Source organism: Lontra canadensis, unplaced genomic scaffold (genome assembly GCF_010015895.1).
Source record: "Lontra canadensis isolate GAN:19392208 unplaced genomic scaffold, GSC_riverotter_1.0 scaffold235, whole genome shotgun sequence".
In the NCBI taxonomy this organism is placed as follows: domain Eukaryota; kingdom Metazoa; phylum Chordata; class Mammalia; order Carnivora; family Mustelidae; genus Lontra; species Lontra canadensis.
Genome location: NW_022631229.1, coordinates 312,175 through 333,903, shown reverse-complemented (window position 1 = coordinate 333,903; position 21,729 = coordinate 312,175). Strand labels below are relative to the sequence as shown.

The window sequence follows — 21,729 nt, the reverse complement described above, 5'->3', positions numbered from 1 at the left end:
TTCTGGCCCCTCCCGAAAGGTCCAGGCCTTTCAAAAGTTTCTGACCCCCCCTCGATGACCACCGCCCCCCCCGCCCCCCCTCCCCCGCCCTCTTACAAGCTACCAAAAGAAACTCTGGTTTCTGCAGCGGGCAGGAGAGGAGGAGGGGCCGCAAGTCGCGAGTGCCGGGGACTTAAGTTATCTGCAGACTTGGAGCCTCGGAAAAGGGTCATGACCCCCAGGACCCCATCCCACCCCCGCCCCCTCCTTCCTTCCTCCCCCGCCGCGCGGCCCCTTTAAGCCCAGAGCCGGCCGGTCCTCAGTGGCTGCGCGCCGGCGAGTGTGTGTGTGAGTGCGCGGGGAGGGGGCGGGCGCAGTGTCTCCATGGCGACGCGGCGGTGACGTCGCCGGCCGGGGGGCGTGGGCGTCCCGGCCCCGGAGTGCGATATTAACCCGGGAGGCGGCGGCGGGGAGGGGAGAGGCTCTGAGAGGCGAGGCCGGGTGAAGCGCCGAGGGCGGCCCGACGGGCGCGGGACGGGACGGGGCAGCGCGGGCGCCGGGAGCAGCGGCCCGGAGTCGGGGCGCCTCGCCCCGGGCCCCCCCAGCATGAAGACCCCGGCGGACACAGGTGGGGGCAGGCGCAGCACGTGTGGGGGCGACTTGTTGCCCCGGGAAACCAGGCGGAGAAACTTTGGGGGGGGCTGGAGGGTTCCGGGGTAGCCCGAGTGATCCCTAGTTCTGGGGGGACCCCCAAGCACTCGAGACCTGTTGCTTCTTGTGGCACAAGCGAGGGGTGCTGCATGGGACCCCCCAATTTCTGGGTCCGGGCGGAGTGGTGTGGGTGCTGCGAGTCCTGGTCCTGTCCCTGCTGAACCCCGAAAGCTGGGTTCTCGCCCACTCTCGGGATCACGGGGGTGGCGGGGTCCTTCCCCGCTGCTCTGTCACGTTGCACTCTGGGGGCCGGTACGTGTGCGGGGCGTTGTGGGGGGGGGCTGTCCACGGGGCCCGCTATTCCCGGTTCCGCGCTGCGTGGTCCGGCCCATGACCTTCACCGCGGCGCGTGCCCCGCAGCGGCTTACCGGGGCATACGGGATGGCTTCTAGGAGGAGGGCGTGATTGGGGAGCCCAGGACTTGGGGTCCGGTCTGCGCCGCCCCTCCCCCGCCCGTCTCCTCCGGCTCCTCGCTCCCCCGCCCGCGCCGAGTCGCAAAGTTCCAAAGCGCAGCCCGAACGTTCGAAAAAGGAACTTTTTGTTTCCGACCTTAGAACGCGCGGCTTTAAGGTGGCTCCGGGGAGACCTGGGTACCCTCCTCCCGCGTCGCCGGGCCGCGGGGTTGAGGAGGGTGGGGAAGGTGGGGGGAGCCGCGGAGGCTCCCCCTTCGCCCCCCCTCCCTCATCTAGCGCTTCTCTTTCAACCGGCCGTCTTTTCCCTCCGCCCCCCTCTTCCCCGCCAACTTGCTCCTCCTTAAGGGGCCAAGGTTCCCCTCCCCCCGCCTCTGTCGGCGGGCGGGGGGGCAGCGGGATTAACCCCCCTCCCACTCGGACTTTCCCCCCTCCCCTCCCCCGCCGCCCCCGGGCTCCCGCGGGCTGGACTTTGCGCCCGAGCGCGCTGGGGGGAGGGGTCCCAGCCGCCCCCTACCCGTCTACCCCGTCGGAATCCGGCCCGGGGCGGGGACGGGGGAGGGGGAAGGGGGCCGGGCGCCGCTGTTCAAACTTGTTTCCTTCCCCCGGCGGCGGCCGCGGCTAGGGCTCCCGTGTGCGGGTGTGTGCCCCGACCGGCCCACCCACCCCGCCCCGCCCCCCCCCTCGCACGGCGGGTGGGGGCGGCTCTTAAAGGGCTCTGAGCGGTGCTCCGGCGCCTGGAGATTGGAGCCGAGGAGGGGGGCAGGGGGGTGGGGCAGGGGTGCGGAGTGCTGTAGGGTCAGTCACGTGCGTTCCACATACTCTCTGGCTCCCACAGGCTGTAGGGCCGCTGGGCCTTGGGGGCAGCAGTAGCCTCCCCTCGCGCGAGGAGGGGGCCTAGGCGCCCAGACAACCCCGCCTCGTCTTCCCTCCCTGCTTCGGGCCTTCTCCTGGTGGGACCGGCTGGGCCGCTCCCCTAAGTCTGTCTTGGGGCCGAGCCGCGTGTGGGTTCTCCGGCTGGGGGAAGGGGCGGGGGCCTGGAATGGCTTCCCGATCGGTCCACCGGTGCGTCTGTCCGTCTGCACACCCCTCCATCCGATCCTCCATCCCGGCCCCTCTCCTCTCTGCCGCGGCTGTTTCCCACTTCCTGTTTTCTTCCCGGCTCTGGCGCCACCGAGGGCTGCCTGGAGTGGGGGAGGTGGTAGGGCCCCCCAGGAGGTCGGCATGTTCTTCCTCTACCACCACCCCTCCCTTCCGACCCCCATAGTCCCTTTAAAAAAAGTTTGGCCAGTCATGTGAATTTGGGGGGTGCCCAGGAGTTCGCCTCCCCCCCCCCCCCCCCCCCCCCCTTGGTTTCCACTCTATCTGGGAGAATCCCTACCCCGCCTCTGTGGGACCCAGGTGTGCCTTCTGGGACTCTGCCATCCCAACCCTTCCTGTCTGTCTGCTGCCACCTCTCCACCCTGTCTCAAAATGTTCTGAGCACCTCTCTCAGTGTCAGCTGCCTGCTCCCTGTTTCAGCAGCCCCCATGCTCCAGAGGTCCTGCTCCCCGGAGCTTTCTCCCTGCAGGCCCGGTGGTTCCCTGTTGAAGCACGTGGACCCATACACAGCACACACTCACACATGCTCCCCTTGCCCGTGCCTGGCTCCTGGCTCCAAGGCCTGGGGAACAGAGCCCCATTGAGACACCCTGACGTCACCCCCGCTCTTCTTCTCCCCCCAAAGCCAGGAACAGGCCCTCATGTATGCTATGTCCGATGAGGAAAGCCGGGTTGGGGTGGACCTGGGAGTGGGGAGGGTCCCTGCCTGGAGTGGGATTCAGGGTTCTAACCACAGAGGGGGGCTTGGTCGGGGGGGGGGGGTTAAAAAGGTGGCCTGGGACAGTCCCCGGAATGCAGCTTGAGGCCTTTCCAGAGCCCCCCCACCTCCCTTCCGAGTTCCCTTTGTGTTGCATGTAGTCTCTCTCACTCCTTCTCTTCTGCAAAGTTTATTTTTAGCCTCCTGCTCCCCCGCTCCCAGGACTGTCGCTGCACACACGTTGCCTGGTTACCGGGACAAGGAGGCTGGGGCGGGTGGGCTGGGAAGGGTGGCTTTAATTTTGGGGGGGTGAGGATGGAAGTCAGTATACCCCCTCAATTCCAGACTGCTGTCTCAGGGGCTTCCCCCCCCACCCCCAACACACACACTCCTGGGTCTGAGAGCCAGATTGAGGCTTAAGTGGGAGAAGCACAGAGCTTGGTGCCCTGAGTCGGGGAGGGGGTGTAGGAGCTTTTGGGAGGACTCAGAGGGTATGAGGAGCTAGTGACTTGGTAACTTGGGTTCCCAAGGGCCTGGGGCCCTGAGGAAGACCCTGGGACCTGGATTCTCAAATGGGGTGAGGATAATGGGGTGAACACCTGGATTCCCATGAGAATGATGGGGTTATGGATGCTGGGATCTATGGAAGGCATTGTTGGGGGGCTGTCACTTCTAAATGGAGCAGGGCTGCTGGTGTAGGACTCCGGGTCTGTGACCAGCTGGAGGGCTGGAGGTCGTATCCTTGGAGCCCTGAGGGGCTAGTTTGAGGCCGGGATTTCTGAATGGGGCAGGGACTGCGGGGGAATGCTGGCCATCCTATTCTCCCCAAGGCCAGGGCTCAGGAAGCTGGGTCACTGCAGGGAACAGAGTCAGTTCTGGATTTAGAAGGGGTGGTCCCTGTGGGAGTAGGAACTGTTGAACCTCCATGTCCCAAGGGGAAGGATCCCCTGTTGGAGTCCAGACCTCGGTGGAGTCTGAGGGAGGTTCACCATTGGCTCAGGCCCGGTTGGTACCTGCTTGAGCTGGGGCTTGATCCGGGGCCAGAGGCTCACAGGGGCAGTCTGACTGGGACTTGGGACCCCGCCCATCCTTAGCTGTCCATACCTTGCTCTTCTCCCTCTGGTGGTACCAGAGCCCCTGCCTTGCCTCCCCCTCCTTCTCTTCCTCCCCTTCCCTCCTCCCACCCCTCCATTACCGGCTGCCTAGTGCTGAATTATTGATGGCCCCTGATTACCCGGGGGTTTGGGAAATGACAACCGCAGCCCCCCCCACGCCCTCCCCCAGGCTGCCCACCCCCTCCAGGGACCAGCCAGCCCACCACCAACCTCTACCCAAGGTTAATGCTGGGGGCGGGTAGGCAGGTGGGCAGGGAAGAAGCTGAGGATGAGAAGGCGGAAGGGGGAACTGGCTGCAGCGTTGTCTGCTCAGCCTCCCAGCCTGGGCTGGGGCCTTCCAGCCAGGTTGTGTCCATGTGCCTGGGTCCCGGGAGGGCAGCACAGCACAGAGGGGCTGGGGCTTGTGGGGGGGGCCTCTCTCAGACAGTCTGGGTTTCACTCTCCAGGGAAGACAGAAGCCTCTGTGTGTGTAAGCGCTGACCTCATCGTCAACCAGCCACCCCACCCCTCCTGGTCCTTTTAAGAAAAAAAAAAAAAAAAAAAAAAAAAAATCACTGGGTCCTGGGGTGGGAGTAAGGCTCTGGCAGGTTTTGGGAGGGAGACAGTGTTATGTTCTCAGGAGGGGATTGGAGCTGTGGGGTAAGTTGGGGGAGGGGTATAACTGTTCCTGAATGGGAGTTGGGGTTGGGGGTGCTCGCCCCAACCCGCTGGCCACGTGTGCCCCTTCCTGCCCCTCCCCCCCCTGGCAGCCCTGCCCGCCGGCCTGGCTTGGTGCCTGGCCCCCTGGCACTGGCCCCGGGACCCGCCGCCGACGGTTTCCTGTTTCTTCCCGTGTCGCTGGAGCAGGCTCCAGCTTCCCTCCCCCCCCGCCCCCAAAGCTCCCATCTAGCCCCCTCACACACAGACACACACTGTCTCCCTCTAACTCGGGTCCTGACTTGGCGGAGGGGAGACAGATTTCCCCATGTGGAGGGTGGGGTAGGAGGTTGGACCCTGGGAGGGGACCCAGAGCCTTGGACTTGGCGTCCTGACCTGGGGCCACTCCCCTGCCTCCCGTCCCCAGGGTTTGCCTTCCCGGACTGGGCCTACAAGCCGGAGTCGTCCCCTGGTTCGAGGCAGATCCAGCTGTGGCACTTTATCCTGGAGCTGCTGCGGAAGGAGGAGTATCAGGGGGTCATCGCCTGGCAGGGGGACTACGGGGAATTCGTCATCAAGGACCCCGACGAAGTGGCTCGGCTCTGGGGTGTCCGCAAGTGCAAACCTCAGATGAATTACGACAAGCTGAGCCGGGCCCTGCGGTGAGGAGGGGCAGAAGCCACTGTTTGGGGAGCCTGTAGCCCATGGGAATAGGCTTTGGGTTTGATCCTCTGCTAAATCGTAGCTCTGTGACCACGGATGGGCAAGTCCCAAGCCTGCTCTGAACGCCTCTGTCCCGTAGAGGTGTCCTGAGGGGAGAGACTGCAGTCCTGGGTGTGGCCTCTAGTCTGGCCCTAAGACCTGAGGGGAGAGCTAGTTCCGTTCCTCCTGCTGCTTGGTTTCTCTCAGGTGGACCAGGGTTCTTAGTCCCTCTTGGTGAACTGCACTGGACTCCCCAGTCAAGGAAGAGCGTCTAGACTGGGGTCCTGTGTCACCAATGATCCCATGTGTTTCTGCGCCCACAGCTATTACTACAACAAACGCATACTGCACAAGACCAAGGGGAAACGGTTCACCTACAAGTTCAATTTCAACAAACTGGTGCTGGTTAATTACCCTTTCATCGATGTGGGGTTGGCTGGTGAGTTACTGTGGCTGGTGGGCGGGGCCTCAGATGGAGGAAGTGGGGACTCTGCCTCTGTGTCCAGCCTGGGCCAGGGGGCTTGACATGGGCATTGACACGACATCTTCCCTCTTCTGCAGGGGGTGCAGTGCCCCAGAGTGCCCCGCCAGTGCCGTCAGGTGGCAGCCACTTCCGCTTCCCTCCCTCAACGCCCTCCGAGGTGCTGTCCCCCACCGAGGACCCCCGCTCACCACCGGCCTGCTCTTCATCCTCATCCTCCCTCTTCTCGGCTGTGGTGGCCCGACGCCTGGGTCGAGGCTCAGTCAGTGACTGTAGCGATGGCACGTCAGAGCTGGAAGAGCCGCTGGGAGAGGACCCCCGGGCCCGACCGCCAGGCCCTCCAGAGCTGGGGGCTTTCCGTGGGCCCCCATTGGCACGCCTGCCCCATGACCCTGGCGTCTTCCGTGTCTACCCCCGTCCCCGGGGTGGCCCTGAGCCCCTGAGCCCCTTTCCTGTGTCACCTCTGGCTGGGCCTGGCTCCCTGCTACCCCCTCAGCTCTCGCCGGCTCTGCCCATGACACCCACTCACCTGGCCTACACTCCCTCACCCACGCTGAGTCCGATGTACCCCAGTGGTGGTGGGGGTCCCAGCGGCTCAGGGGGAGGTTCCCACTTCTCCTTTAGCCCCGAGGACATGAAACGGTACCTGCAGGCCCACACCCAAAGCGTCTACAACTACCACCTCAGTCCCCGCGCCTTCCTGCACTACCCCGGGCTGGTGGTGCCCCAGCCCCAGCGCCCTGACAAGTGCCCGCTACCACCCATGGCGCCCGAGACCCCACCAGTCCCCTCCTCAGCCTCGTCCTCCTCTTCCTCCTCTTCCTCCCCATTCAAGTTTAAGCTCCAGCCGCCCCCACTGGGACGCCGGCAGCGGGCTGCTGGGGAGAAGGCTCCGGCGGGTGCTGACAAGAGCAGTGGCATTGGCATTGGCGGGGTCAGCAGCGCAGGCGGGCTGGCGGAGGGCGCCGGGGCACTGGCCCCACCCCCGCCACCACTGCCACCTCAGATCAAGGTGGAGCCCATCTCGGAAGGCGAGTCGGAGGAAGTGGAGGTGACTGACATCAGCGATGAGGATGAGGAAGACGGGGAGGTGTTCAAGACCCCTCGCGCCCCACCTGCACCCCCCAAGCCGGAGCCCGGTGAAGCACCTGGGGCAGCCCAGTGCATGCCTCTCAAGCTGCGCTTTAAGCGACGCTGGAGTGAAGACTGTCGCTTGGAGGGGGGTGGGGGCCCCGCTGGGGGCCTGGAGGATGAGGGTGAGGACAAGAAGGTGCGTGGGGAGGGGCCCGGGGAGGCCGGGGGACCCCTCACCCCGAGGCGCGTGAGCTCTGACCTCCAGCACGCTACAGCCCAGCTCTCTCTGGAGCATCGAGATTCCTGAGGGCTGTGGGCAGGGGGCCCTGGTCCCCCCACCTCCCATGCTTCTTTTGCTGCCTTAACCACCCCCAAGTCCTGGAGGTGAGGACAGCTCTCCGGTGTCTTCCTGCCTCCTCCCTTTTCCTGCCCCACGTTTTGTATAAAACTTTTAATTTCTTTTTTTTTTTTTTAATGGTGAGGGTGGGTGGGTTCCCAGGCTGGGGGCTTCCCCTATCTGTGGGTTTCTAAGCTCCAGGGAAAGTGGTGGTGGGGGGGGGTAGGGAGGGAGGAGTTGAGGGGGCCACCTCCATTCTGGGGAATTTATATTTGAACTGAGGTGCTGGCCTCAATGCCCAGAAATGTTTTTTATTACAATCGCTTAGGAAGTAAAAGCCTTGTCTCCCTCCCTATTCTCTGCCTCCTGTCCCTGTCCTTTTCCACTCCTGGCCATCCTCAGCCCCTATCCTGCCTTCCCTGCCCCTCCAGGGGCCCTGAGTGCCTGGGTTTCTCATACCCCACAGGGTTGCAGCAGGGGAGGGAGGGACATTTTATGATGAACCAAAAATTCCATGTTGGGGGGTGGGGGGCAGAGGAGGGGGAGGGGTGCCGCCCATAGGCCACAAATCTCTACAAGTGCCTGCTATCCCTCTCCCATTCCCTACCCCAGCACTGGTCCAACCCCTTCACCCCCAGCTGCTCCTAAGACTAGCCCATAGGCAGGTGGGTGGGGGGGTGGGAAGGGGGTGCCCTGAAACCAAACTGGAAGCCCCCTCTGCCTCCTAGCTGGGGCCCCTGGGGTGGGGGTCTGTGGTCAAGCCTTATTCTGTATTGGGGATGGAGGGTCGGGGGGAGGGAAGTTGGGGGGCTGCTGGAGAATGTATTCAAAACAATAAAACTTTGGATCTTTGGATGCGGTGATTTGTCCTGGGTGCTGGGAAAACCACCAGGAGGTTGCAGCCTTTGATTGGGAAAGACAGGAGCCTAGACTGCTGCTCCAGTGGCTTTATGGCCAAAGGGTCTAATCCCCCTCTGAATGGGTCCAATCTAGGCTTGGGAAATGATCGGACCCTCAGGGGGATGATAGCCCCCAGGGCCTGATGGTAAAGGTCTCAGGCATCTGCTGGCCCTGTGATAGCTCCCCTGTTCTGGCGGAGATCCGCCAGTTCTTGGAACCATGCTATTGCCCCTGCTCTTCGGATCACCAGAACTCCTTTGCCTTTCTGCTGCGTTGTGTTCCTGTCCGTGTTCCTGTGACCTGGGACTTTGGCAACAGCCCTGCAGGGTCTCTTGAAATGTAGGCCTTCCAGGGTTCCTTATTGGTCCTGTCAAACCGAGGGAACTGTCCACCAGCAAGTTGAGAAGGGACAGGCTTAATTCTGGTTGTTCTTGGTTGGCTTGCTGGGGACCCAGTACCTGATGCCAGGTCAGCTGCAGCGCTGTATCTCCCACAACCATCAAGGTGGGGGCCGGTGGCTCAGTTAAAGGACTTGCTCAAGGGTCTAAGCTCAGGCAGGACACGAAATGAGGTCCGTTTCTGAAGTGCATGTTCTTTTGACAACACCTTTTCCTCCTAAGGCCAGGATGGCTGGCTGTAGACAAGGTCTCCAGATCATAGGCTCTGAAAGGTAAGCTTATAAAGCCAGTAGCTCAAGCTGGAGAGCTTGATTCAGGGATGAAAGAATCGGGAGGAATTCTAGCCGAAAGCTGTCATTAGGAACAGCCCAACCCCTTCAAGTGTAGTTGAGGTGCAGGAGGCCCAGAGAGGGGAAGGAGTTTCCCTAAGTCCACACAGCTAAGAAATGGAGTGGGAATTGAGGACTCAGGCCTGTTGGACTGGCTTCACGGAGAAACTCCACCCTGCACAGTTCTGAGGGGGAAGGAACTGGCAGCTCCTATCTACTCAGGCTTCACCCTCATTTCCTGCCAGCCCAGGGTGGGTGGTCTCAGATGATGTCGATTGGCAGTAAAGAGGATCCAGGGCTGGGGTACTGGCAGGAAACCGAGGCTCCCTTGGCAGCCTGTGGGCAACTGCTCCCTCTCCTGGGTGATGTAAGTCACTCCCTGGGGTGGGGGCCACTGGGCTATTTCTGGAAGTTGGGATGAGGCATGTCTCCTGGCAACAGAGATGCAACGGATTTGGTGGTGGTGGTGTGATGGAGAAAGGGGAATGTTATCACTGGGGGGAGGAGGGAGGACCCGGACTAATAGTCTTAGCCTGATTCCGGTGCCTTCAGAGCACCTCCAACCAGGTCTAGTATGGATTAAAAACTGCTCAGCTCCAGAACTGCTTTCCAGGTCAGACCAGAGCAGAGCCAGGCTTGTTGCCCCATTCTGATCCAGTGCGATGTCACAGGTGGCATCCTGTCTTGAAAACTCCAGCTTGTCCTCCAATCTTTAATGACTCACCTAAGCCTATTCGGTTTCTGCAAGACCACACCCTTGCTCCCTTCTACACCCCAGGATCGCGGATTCCAAATAGGGAGCCCTTTATAGAGCTCACAACACTTCATCAATTAATTCAACCTTTCAGAGACTCTCTTCATGCCTATAACCCACAGCATTGCCCTCCTCCAGCCCCCCAGTCCCCTGAAGCTCCTTCCTGATGGTTCTTAAACATCGCTCACCCCTTTGGGTCCCTCAGAGATCCCACAGACCTTTTAAAAACGCTCCAAATCCCCTGTGACTTCTCCACTGGTCCCCAGTAAGATCCCTTGACCTCTCCACGGACTCCCCTGAAAACCTCCAGACCCTCACATGCCCCACATGCCCCTCATAGACACTTACAATCTGCCCTAGCACCCCTCAACAAACATTCTCACCCTTGCAAACATTCTGGTAAGATTCCCTCAGGCGGTCGCCCTCAGACTCCCACGGACCCCAGTCCCCTCGTGGCGGTTGCCCACGAGCCATACACTGCGCGCGTCCCGTGAGTTTTGTCCGTTAAGTAACCGCCCCATTCCGCCCCCCGCTCTGCTGTCCTTTTGGGCCTTGTCGGTCCCGTGTATGATTTCCCAGTCTTGAGGATTGACTCAGATTTTTGCTTTTCATCTCTGAGCTGCCGTCAGAGGGCAGCAACCACCATTTGGCTGAAAAACTACAACTCCCCGAAACACCCGCTCTCGACTGTTCCTAATGCACCCGCGTTCATTGAAAAGGGAGCGGAAGTATGTCCGCGCTTTGCCTTTTGGTTATTGTAGTGCGAGAAAGCTTTCGTCTTCTAGGCGAGACTGTCTGCAGGCCCCAGCGGGGGCGGGGGAGGGTATCTTGTGAGTCCGCTGGGAATTGCAGTCAGACCCAGTGGACGAGACTTTCTTCAGGCTTCAGAAAGGGTAGGACAGTTAGTATGAACAGAGATTCAGATTAAACTTAAGTCTAGAGACTCCATTTCCCATTATTCTACAAGGTGGAGGGGCTGAAGATGATTTCATTCTAGTTCCAAGTATTTCCGGGAGACAGAGAGAGAGAGAGAGAGAGACACACACACACACACACACACACACGCGCGCACCCACACACACACGAACTCCGTTTCCCAGCGTCCTTTGGGGATAGTGTCTTACCCGGTATTAATCGATAAATAGGGCGACCTAGTCCGTGCACAAAACCCGAGGCTACTCTCAACAGCCGGCTTCCTTGTTTTGGGCCCTCCTGGATCCTGTAAACTTAGGAAGCGGAGGACGCAAAAGACTGAAAGGGGATTCAAAACAGAAATTCTGTCTTCACCATTTTTTTTTTTTTAAGATTTTATTTATTTGACACAGAGAGATCACAGTGGACAGAGAGGCAAGCAGAGAGAGAGGAGGAAACAGGCTCCCTGCGGAGCAGAGAGCCCCATGTGAGACTCGATCCCAGGACCCTGAGATCATGACCTGAGCTGAAAGCAGCGGCTTAACCCACTGAGCCACCCAGGTGCCCCTGTATTCACCTTTTTAATGCTCGTCTCAGCCTCTTGGTGCAGCCCACGTTGGCAGAAAAAGCTAGAATGTATTTGAAGACTATTGTTCTGTGAGACCACAGGGCACTTTGTTCCCCAAATTGTTTGTGGGAGACTTTTCCTTGCTGATTCTGGAAACTTGGAACTTGGAATGTTTGGACACCATTTTCTTGCGGCTCCTGATCAATTTTAGCTCTTTCTTGGGGCCTGGGGATGTGAAGGAGGCGTTGAACACTCTGCAGTCTCCCCAGAGGGATTGATGTCTTTCACCTTTGGCTAAACGCTTTCCCAAAAGTACCGATTGAACTTCACTTCCCAGCAAGCCTCTGCAGCTTCGTCTCAGAAAAAAAGGGTCAGGGTGCGGGCTGGACTATTACCCAACATGCTCCGGGCTCCTGGTAGATTTCCTCTCCGTCAAATGGAGAGGCTGCCTTGAACTCCATTTCCCAGAAGACACAAAGGCTCAATGTAGCATCTACTCTGAAGCCTTGGTGTTGACTACATTTCCCGGCAGGGACTGCGGCCTAGTATAGGAGGGCGGAGGAACGCCGTACCTCCCTACTCTATTTCTTAGCCTATCTCCGTAATTGCAGTATCCTCTTGGGGCTTGGGGAGCACATGGGACTCCATTTCCCGGCATGCTTTGGAAGTCGCGTTACACCTGCAATGCGGTGAGGGCGTGGCGACGACTCCATTTCCCGACTCGCCTCGCGGCCCGATAGCTGCGAATGCACCGGCGCCGACTCAATTTCCCGCAGTGCACCTAGCTCCGATCGGCATACACAGCCAATAGACTAAATGAGCGTCTGGGCTATGTTTCCCGGCGTGCATCAGGTCTACAAAGCTCACCGAAAGAGTGGCAGCGACTACATTTTTGAAACACACCTAGGGCTCGCAGCTGCTGGAGTGGAGTGAGTGTGTGACTCTGACTCCACTTCCCAAAGTGCTTCAGAGTCCGCCGTCGACACATTCCGGGGACTTATTGCCCAGGACTCTATTTCCTGACGTGCAACGCGACCCGTCATCCCCCGCGGTCGACTCCGCGGCCTCTGCAGACTCCATTTCCCGGCGTGCCACGCGGTTCTCTGTGCGGACAGAGGGCGGTGACCGCGGCGCGTAGGGCAGGCGGACTGCATCTCCCGGCGTGCCCCGCGGCGGGCGCTGGGCCGGAGCCGGAGCCCTAGCCCGAGCGGCGCGGCCTGGAAGAGGCCAGAGCCCGGGGGAGGCGGCGGCAGCGGCGGCGGCGGGGGCAGCCCGGGCAGCCCGAGCCCCGCGGCCTGGGCCTGCGCTCGGCGCCATGAGCGGCGGCGCGCCTTCAGGGGGCGGCCCTGGGGGCTCGGGCCGGGCGCGGACCAGCTCGTTCGCGGAGCCAGGCGGCGGAGGCGGCGGCGGCGGTGGCGGCCCCGGGGGCTCGGCCTCCGGCCCGGGCGGCAGCGGCGGTGGGAAGGCGTCAGTCGGAGCTATGGGTGGGGGCGTGGGGGCCTCGAGCTCCGGGGGTGGCCCCAGCGGCAGCGGCGGAGGAGGCAGCGGCGGCCCCGGTGCGGGCACTAGCTTCCCGCCGCCCGGAGTGAAGCTGGGCCGTGAGTATTAGCGGCGTCCGTGGGGGTGGAGGTAGGGTTCCTGAAGCCCTTCAGACGTCGATCTGGTTCTTCTATATGCCCAGATAGAAGCTTCAGTTCACTGTGCTTCCCAAAGATGGGATCTGAGCTCTCCCCCGCCCAGAGAAAGGGATTTGAGGGGTTTCCATCAATTGGGAGTTTAGGATTAGAATTAGTAATCCTCAAAAAAACAGGGATCACAGATTCCTGTTCCTCCAGTACCGAGGTCTTGGATCCTTGAACCTCAAAAACAGGAATCTGATGTTGCCATCCGTTAGACAACAGCATCAGGAGTCATCGTCGCTTGCAAATGGGGCTAGAGAGTTATTGTTCCCAAAAAGAATAAGATCACTATCACCCCAAAAGGGGGGGATCTGAATTTGCTCCCCCTTAGAAGATGGGGATTTGGAGTGAATATCACACAGAAACGGATTTGCGGATTTGCGCTTCCTCTGTCTCAGAAAGATAGGGTCAAGGCTTCCCAAACCTGGTACCCAGGTGGTCTTTGATTTTAAAGCACAAGACCTGTTACTACCACCCATCTGTAACAGGTAGAACTGTATTCTCCAATGGTAGAAATTAATGGTTGCTGTTTCTTACAAAAAAGGACAAACTGGGAATCAGTGCATCCTGCAGATCAAGTCCATAGTCACTTTTCCAAATGTTTGGCTTGGGGTGCCTGGCCAGTCCAGTCGGTAGAGTATACAACTCTTGATCTTGGGATCACGAGTTAAAGGCCCATGTTGGGGGTAGAATTTATTAAAAACAAACAAACCAAAAAAACAAAAAAACTTGTCATGGTGGGTCTTTTTCCACAAAAATGGAACAGAGTCAGGGAAGATCATAGTTCCCCATAGACTATGGATCTGAGGTTAAATCCCTTTCGTGATTCTGAGGTATGGTGTCATTGGTTCTGGACGAATACCTATGTAGGATAATCTCCTTCCAAAAGAAGGTATCATTGGCCCCTCAACGAATTTGATTTCAAACGAACTGATGAAAGGTTCCCCAAAGAAAAGGGATCACTCTTCCCTAAGAATGCCCTAAAAGTTTGCTGCTGTCTAGAGAATGGAACTAGGAATTGCAAATTTCCTTCCGAGGACTGAGGCCTGGATAGCTCCTTCTTAACAGAGGTCAGGTTCACCATTCCCATCACTTAGTACTTTTCCGTTGGGGACCACCCAAATATATGAAGGGTTCTAGGGCTCTGGACACAGATGAACACCAGTTGAAGAAGTCAGGTTAGCACCTTTTCTAGCCCTGAAATATTTGGGGAAGGGCTAACTGTCCTCAAAAAGTGAGAGTCCTGGCACTGGCCCTCCTGCCTGGAGGGGTCCTTTCTGCCACCAAAACCCAGTGGCAGTTACTAGTTCTACCAAGGAGGACTTAGATGTTACTATCCCCAGGCTGTCAGAAGGGCTAGTGCTTTCCTTTAGCAAAAGTACCTCAGGGTTACTGCTCCGGTAAGTGGAAGAGATTGGGTCAGGCTTTCCCCAGTCAGGAGGGGCCCCAGCAGGCAGTAAGCTCAGAGTGGACAGAGTCAACATTTACAAGTGTGAGGCTGCCCTCAAACCAAAAGGAACCAGTGATTTACTGCTTACTAGAAGTAGAAATTACCGTTTATCAACACTCGAAGAGCAAGAGGTTTAGTTGTCCATGGCCTCCCACCTGAGAAGAGGCAGGATTTAGGGTTCCCTGAAGGGAAGAGGAGAAAGGGCGCCTAGAGGCATCCAACACCCACCTTTGCTCAAAAGACAAGGAAAGGCTAAGGAGGCCCCCAGTGAGCATCCTGTAGTGATTTCCCCTCCCTCCCACAGCCCTGTGATTGGGTGGTGGCAAGAAAGGGAAGGTCAGTGGATCGTGTATCCCCTTTGTTCCCCAGGTGACAGCGGGAAGGTGACCACAGTGGTAGCCACTCTAGGCCAAGGCCCGGAGCGCTCCCAGGAGGTGGCTTACACGGACATCAAAGTGATTGGCAATGGCTCGTTTGGGGTCGTGTACCAGGCACGGCTGGCTGAGACCAGGGAACTGGTGGCCATCAAGAAGGTTCTCCAGGACAAGAGGTTCAAGGTAGCTTGGGGCAAATGGGGACAAGGAAGTGTGACCAGGCATGATGGGCGAGAGGGCCCTAGTGGGAGTGCTAAACTTGGGTTTCCACAGGGATCTGAACATGGGCCAGAGAAGGGAAGCAGAAGGGCATGAATTGTGTGGAAGATGGGAGTGTGGGTTTAGAGAGAGCCCAGAGCTGATGTTTATTGGGCTCTGGGTTGGTGTGAATTGCTTTGTAGACAAGTTCTTGTTTAATTCACGTGAAGATTCTTTGAGGGTAGGTATTGGTGTGTTATTAAGACTGAGAGTCAGATAAGAGAATTGACTTGGGGGCAAGACTAAACTCTGGCTTGTCTGATTCTAAAGCCTCCCACCTTATGCATTAAGTTACTCTTCTCCAGAGTGTGGCTCAGAATTTGATTAGTGTTGAGGCCCGGAAGTGAGAGGGATCTGAGGGCAGGTGTTCCAGAGGCAGAACTCAGGGGAACGGAGAACAGCGAAGAGACCAAGACTCTGTCTTGGAGAAGAGGCTGAGGCCAGACCCTTTTGGAAGATGAAAGTCTGGAGCCTGGGACTCAGGATCCAAGTCAGGGTATAAGGATCCGGATGTCTTTAGGGAAAGCAGTAGAGAGGAGTGGAGACTGGGGTGAATTGGGTGGGGTGTACTCATTTTTTGTCACTTGGGTCTTGTGTGGCCACATCATTTGATTATTCAAGATAACCTGGAAAACTGAATTTATAGGTGAAGCCATTTGATTTTCAAAGGTCAGCAATAAATTGGAGATTTTTGGATGGTGGGCTGAAAAAAACTCACCTGTAGGTTGGGTTTAGCCCATAGGTCTCCAGCCTGTGTGTGGGGAGAATGGGATGGGGTGAGGAATTAGGGGGTGCCCCCGAGGGGCCCTGGAGCTGGGATGCAAGGAGTCGGTGCCTGGCTCTGTTGGCAGGGGTGGAGGAGCGGGGCTGTGGCGAGGGGCGCCAGAGGTGGGGAGGCAGGGAGAGTCGGCCGTTGTCTGAGGCACTTTCCCTTTGCCCCCAAGAACCGAGAGCTGCAGATTATGCGTAAGCTGGACCACTGCAATATCGTGAGGCTGAGATACTTCTTCTACTCCAGTGGGGAGAAGGTGAGACCTTGGCTGTGCGGGGGCGTCCTCCACTCCTGCTCCTGCCTGCCTTTCCTGCGACTGCCAGTCCTTCCCCCGTTATCCCCCACGAGCCTTCCCTCCCCCTTCCCTGCCCGTTCCTCGCAGTGCCTCACACCTCTCCTTTGCTCTCTGCAGAAAGACGAGCTTTATCTAAATCTGGTGCTGGAATACGTGCCCGAGACGGTGTACCGGGTGGCCCGCCATTTCACCAAGGCCAAGTTGACCATCCCTATCATCTATGTCAAGGTGGGCAGGCAGGCAGGCAGGCAGGCTTTTGGGACCAGGGCTTACAGAGCCAGGGGCCTTGGATCCTCCTATCTTCTGTGGCTTCCCTCCTCCTCCAAATTGATGTTGCTTTCTGGAGCCCTTGAGTTCCCTGCCCTTGTCTCCATAACTGTCATAGACAGAGCTTGCCCAAGGTGGGGCAGGCCCCGCTGGGGCCTGACCACATCAGGGAGGCAGGCTGACTGGGGTCTGGCGAGACTGCAGGGTACCTGGTTGGGTCCCCGCTGGGAGCCCAGGGGCACCAGTGGTGTTGGTGGAGTTAGCGCAGAGCCTGACAATGCCAAGGGAGAGACACTGAGGTCAAGTACTGGCCTTTGGACCCTTGGCAGAGGGGGTGTGAGAAGGAGGCAGGGCTGGAGGAAAGCCTGCGTCTTCATTGTTGTGCAGGCTCATTCCCCAGGGCCTGGTGCTGGGTCCCGGGTGTTACAATCCCTCAGCAGGTGTTTGAATGAATGGATGAGTGAATCAGTGAGGGCTGATGTGCAGAGCCGCTGCTGCAGCAGCCTTCTGCACAGGGAGGAGGCGGGTGGGTTCAAGTTTGATGAAGGTTGTTCCTCCTGCCGGCTTTAAGAACCCTGACCCCATATGGGCCACAGAGCCCTACTGGTTGTGGTGTTGGGAGACCGTGCCTCCCGGGAGGGGAGCCCTCTGGTTTGGTGAGTCTGTGCTGTGGCTGCCTGTGTGCTGGATCCAGCACTGAGCAATTCCAGAAGGCCATTTGACAGAGACCCAGGCTTTGCTCTGGAAGAGCTCTCAGTTTAGCCCGAGTGGACAGCTGTTGTCACAAAGAACTGTAAATGACTAGCAACTGCCATACTAGAAGGAGCACAGGGAATTCTGGAAACAGGCCCCCAGGCCTGCCTGCTTTGGTGGTAAGAAGGATCAAGGAAGGCTTCTGGGAGCCTGTGAGGGGCAAGGTGAAGAGCCGGCATCTCTAGCCAAGGGCAGCAGGAACAGGAGGAGGGGGGCCCAGGAAGCTGGCCTGTGCAGTTACTCCATGCCGGGCACTGGTCTAGGCCCTGGGAGACGCGGCAGTGACGAACACCCCAAGATCCCTGCTCTCTTGGCATTTACGTTCTAATCAGTGGGAGGCAGAGTGGCAGGAAAATCCAGCTGGAGAGAGGCTAGCCTGTGGGTGGTTTGACTGGCAGGCGGAGGAAGCTGAGCCCTTCCTATAGCCAGTGGCTTTGGAGCTGAGTGACTGGCTCCCACAAGGCCTTCCCGACCTACGTGTCTCTTTATCAGGCTTCTGAGGTGTGTGGCTGAGGTGGTATTCTCCAAGTGGCAGCGGCAGCAGCCTGGGAGGGCCTGTTGCAAATGCCCCACCCCGAACTTTCAGAATCAGACACTCTGGGAGTGGGACTCAGGGGTCCCTATTTAAACAAGTCCTCCAAGTGATTCATACTAAAGCTTGAAGACCCGGGGTAGCACGCGTGGGGCGGGGTGTGTGTTTGTGTGTGTGTGTGTGGCCCGGCTGCAGCTGCCCTGTCCCCCCCGCACCCCCCCAGGTGTACATGTACCAGCTCTTCCGGAGCTTGGCCTACATCCACTCCCAGGGGGTGTGTCACCGTGACATCAAGCCCCAGAACCTGCTGGTGGACCCCGACACTGCTGTCCTCAAGCTCTGCGATTTTGGCAGGTGGGCCTGACCTGGGGTGCTCTGAGTGGCCGAAGGGGCGATGGGGGGATGCCAACCCTCACCTTCTGTTTACTCCTGGCCCTCTCTTCCCACAGTGCAAAGCAGTTGGTGCGGGGGGAGCCCAACGTCTCCTACATCTGCTCTCGCTACTACCGGGCCCCGGAGCTGATCTTCGGAGCCACTGATTACACCTCGTCCATTGGTCAGCTTTGCGGGGTTGGGGGAGCAGGGAGCGGCTTGCCTTCTTTCTGTGGGCTGTCTGCCACCCTCTGTGATACAAGCTTAACCTGTGTTCTTTTATCCAGTCCTCACAAACTTTGGAGGGCAGTGTTGGCGTCTGCTCGTTGCACAGATGAGCAGTCTGAGGCTGAGAGCGGGGAGGCCACCTGCCTGCATTCGCACTGCTGGGGTTGGGCACAGCTGGGCTGGGCTGGGCTTTGAAAGCTGACCTGACTCCAGAGTCCACTCCGGCTCTGGAACCTCTCAGTCAGCCTTCCCTTCTTGGCCTGGGCGGGGAGGGGCTGGTGGGGGAGGAGCTGCCTGTGACCTTGGAGGCCAGGCTTATCAACTGGAGGGTGTGACTTGCCCACCGGGGGCTTCCGGGACCTTCCCCACTGGTGGGGATGACAGTGCTACCTTTCCAGGCTCAAGGAGAGGGGGTGAAAGGGTTGGGAGAGAACATCCCTCTGCAATGTGAAGAAACTGTGTGGTCCTTAGGGGTGAACTTGTGTCTTGGGGGCCAAAGTACATACCAGGGAGGGGGGCGAGACTGCCTGCCTGTAGCTGTTCCTGCGGGCAGGATGGAGCCTAGGCCTAGGACTTGAGCTTCTCGAGGCCCCAAGAACACAGAAGCTTGTTCTAGGCTAGAGGCAGAGCAGGGGCTTCCTGGGGTTCTTGTGGGGAGAGAGGCAATGAAGGCAGCAAGCGCAGGTTGCAGAGTGTGGCCACGCCACACGGCCAAGTGGACCTGGAGGTTCAGCAGCAAGCTCCCATGTCCCTAAACTGTGTAGGACCTTGAGCAGGGTGCTTCCTCTCGGGGCCGAGAAAATGGGTCTCCCTCCTGGCACCCTCAGGATGACTGTGGGGGAGAGAAGCCTTTGTGAGGAGATGGGTGGGCAGCCCTGACCCTCCCTGCATTCCCCTCCAGATGTGTGGTCAGCTGGCTGCGTTCTGGCCGAGCTCCTCCTGGGCCAGCCCATCTTCCCTGGGGACAGTGGGGTGGACCAGCTGGTGGAGATCATCAAGGTGAGGGTGCAGTGGGGTGGGCAGGGATTGGGGCTGAGGGATAGGGGCTTTGGCTCAGAGCCCTCCCTCCCTCTCCAGGTGCTGGGAACACCAACCCGGGAACAGATCCGAGAGATGAACCCCAACTACACGGAGTTCAAGTTTCCCCAGATTAAAGCTCATCCCTGGACAAAGGTGGGGCAGGGCTGGGGGCTCAGGCAGCATGGCCGAGGTCCCCTTTGGAGGCCAGCTGGTCTGGGGACCTGGCTGTAGAGTCAGGGCTTGGGAGTGGGTCCGTTAACTCATCAGACTTCAAAGTTCACGGCATCTTCCATCCTCCGGAAGTTGAGGGTCCAAGGTGAGTTTGAGAGTGCCATTTCTCTGCTGGTGAAACAGGCTCTCTGCAGGGCCTGTCCAATGACGGGACCCATGTGAGCTGCTCACCTGAAGGAATGTGGCTTCCCCTCAGTAGCTGTGCCTTGTTTGGAAAGTGGGGGTGCAGGAGTCCACAGGGCCTGGGCGGCTCACCCTCCTGACCACTGTCCCCTCCCCTTAAGGTGTTCAAATCTCGAACGCCGCCGGAGGCCATTGCACTCTGCTCTAGCCTGCTGGAGTACACACCGTCCTCAAGGCTCTCCCCTCTGGAAGCCTGCGCCCACAGCTTCTTTGATGAACTGCGATGTCACGGAACCCAGCTCCCCAACAACCGCCCGCTTCCCCCCCTCTTCAACTTTAGTCCTGGAGGTGAGGGCACAGCTTGGGATGCGGGGAGCCAGAAGGGTAGGCAAAGGTTGTGGAAGAGGGCTTGGTGTTAAAGATAGGAGTGGGATGCTGGGGTTGGGGGGGCTTGGGAGATGCCCCCAATATAGGAGACCTGAAGTGGCTTTACCTGTGCTGGGCCCCTTCCAGTTTGTCACTGAAAGTGTTCAGTGGTTACACATGCCAGTTGTCCTTGCCAAGAGCTGGGTCCCTACCTGGGGTGGCCCTTTTCAACCTCGACCTGGTCTCCCAACACCCTGCGTCCTGACTGGGCATGTCCATTCCTGTTTCTAGAACTCTCCATCCAACCATCTCTCAATGCCATTCTCATCCCTCCTCACTTGAGGTCCCCAGCGGGCACTGCCACCCTCACTCCATCCTCACAAGGTAAGTCGGAGGCCCTCTGTTGCAGATGAAGGCCTTCCTCAGCCTGGGAGGCTGGCGTGTTGCCACAGCCCCCGAGTTCCCTGCATGGGTATGGGAATTGTTGACGTTTGAGAGCACATGTGCAGACAGCCACCTTTATGGGGCCGGATTGCCCGTATTTGTGTTGAAGTGCTAACTGGAAAACCAAAGATGTATGTTTGGCTTGCACAAACAAAAAGTTAAATTTGTTGCCCACATTTAAAAATTGAGGCCACTGCATGTACAAACTCAGATTTCCTGTGTCTCTTGGGAAAGAAAATCCAACCGGGCAGCAGTGGGCCTGCCTTTCCTCGGGCAGTGCTGTGAGTTGGTGCCAAGTTCTAAGTGCCCTCTTTTCTGTGAGGCCCAGCTCTCTGGTGAGTCACTCAGTGACCAGCCTGGCCCTTGGGCATTTGAGTATGTGGAGCTGGACCTAAAGCGGCAGCTGTCCGTTTCTGATGTAGCTTCTCCCACCAGGGTCCTGCTCTTGGGTGGGAGGTTTGAGAGGCCAAGGGTAACTGTCTTTTTCCTCCCCTTCAGCTTTAAGTGAGGCTCAGACCGGCTCGGACTGGCAGACACCCGACGCCACAGCTCCCCTCACTAACTCTTCCTGAGGGCCCCACCAACTACCCTTCCATCGGGGAGCCCCCAGTGGGACTGGGAAGGGGGGCCATAGCCCATCAAGCTCCTGATCTGGCTGGGCCCCTAGACTAGAGGGCAGAGGTAAATGAGTCTCTGTCCCTGCCTCCAGTCCCTCCCTCACCAGCCTCACCCTGTGGTGGGCTTTTTAAGAGGATTTTAACTGGTTGTGGGGAGGGAAGAGAAGGAAGGACGGGGGGTTGGAGGCATGAGGACCTCCTACCCCCTTGGCCCCTCCCCTCCTCCTGGGCCTACACTCCTCCAATCCCTCCTCCCCTCCTGTGTCCCTTGTAAATAGAACCAGACCAGCCCATCTATTCTCTTCCCTTCCCTGGTCCCCCCGGGTGTAAATAGATTGTTATAATTTTTTTCTTAAAGAAAACGTCGATTCACACCGTCCATCCTGGCCCGTCCCCCTTCTACAGCTGTGTTCCCCTTCCTGTCCTCTGCCCCTAAGGTCTCCTCCTTCCTCTCCCCACCCTGGAGGACTGAGGGGGTGGGGGTTGGGGAGCTTCTGATGTCTTAGTTTCCACAGTAAGGTTTGCCTGTGTACAGACCTCCGTTCAATAAATTATTGGCATGAAAACCTGCTTCCTGTCTGGCTACCTTGTTTCCACAGAGGTGAGGGAGGTGCCTGAGGAGCTGTGCTGGGACAGGACCTCTCAGGCAGGGGAACTGTGGAGACTGAAGTCAGGCTGGGCTGCTGGAGGCCTGAGTCCCAAGTCCCAGCCTGGGCTCACGTGCCCAGCCTCCCCTGGCCTCAGCTCTCCTTCACACGTGTGGGGATGACCAGTCTGGCTCACCTACTGCAGAGCCCTTGGGGAAGCTGGCCTCATGGACCCCGCCATCGTCCTCTGCTGCCTC

General features: G+C 58.8%; 2 protein-coding genes across 2 annotated transcripts; both read left to right on the top strand.

Annotated features, from left to right (window-relative positions):
* Positions 1-445: 445 nt before the first annotated feature.
* Positions 446-8,147, top strand: ERF (ETS2 repressor factor). The gene is made up of 4 exons (XM_032849635.1): positions 446-607; positions 5,077-5,311; positions 5,675-5,790; positions 5,913-8,147. The coding sequence occupies exons 1-4, from the start codon at positions 586-588 to the stop codon at positions 7,211-7,213; spliced, it is 1,674 nt and encodes a 557-aa protein (XP_032705526.1). The 5' UTR covers positions 446-585; the 3' UTR covers positions 7,214-8,147.
* Positions 8,148-12,337: 4,190 nt separating this feature from the next.
* On the top strand, positions 12,338-21,455 carry GSK3A (glycogen synthase kinase 3 alpha). The gene is made up of 11 exons (XM_032849636.1): positions 12,338-12,702; positions 14,603-14,790; positions 15,810-15,893; positions 16,050-16,160; positions 17,708-17,838; positions 17,934-18,040; positions 18,986-19,083; positions 19,162-19,257; positions 19,620-19,806; positions 20,116-20,208; positions 20,767-21,455. The coding sequence occupies exons 1-11, from the start codon at positions 12,420-12,422 to the stop codon at positions 20,838-20,840; spliced, it is 1,452 nt and encodes a 483-aa protein (XP_032705527.1). The 5' UTR covers positions 12,338-12,419; the 3' UTR covers positions 20,841-21,455.
* The last annotated feature ends 274 nt before the right edge of the window (positions 21,456-21,729 follow it).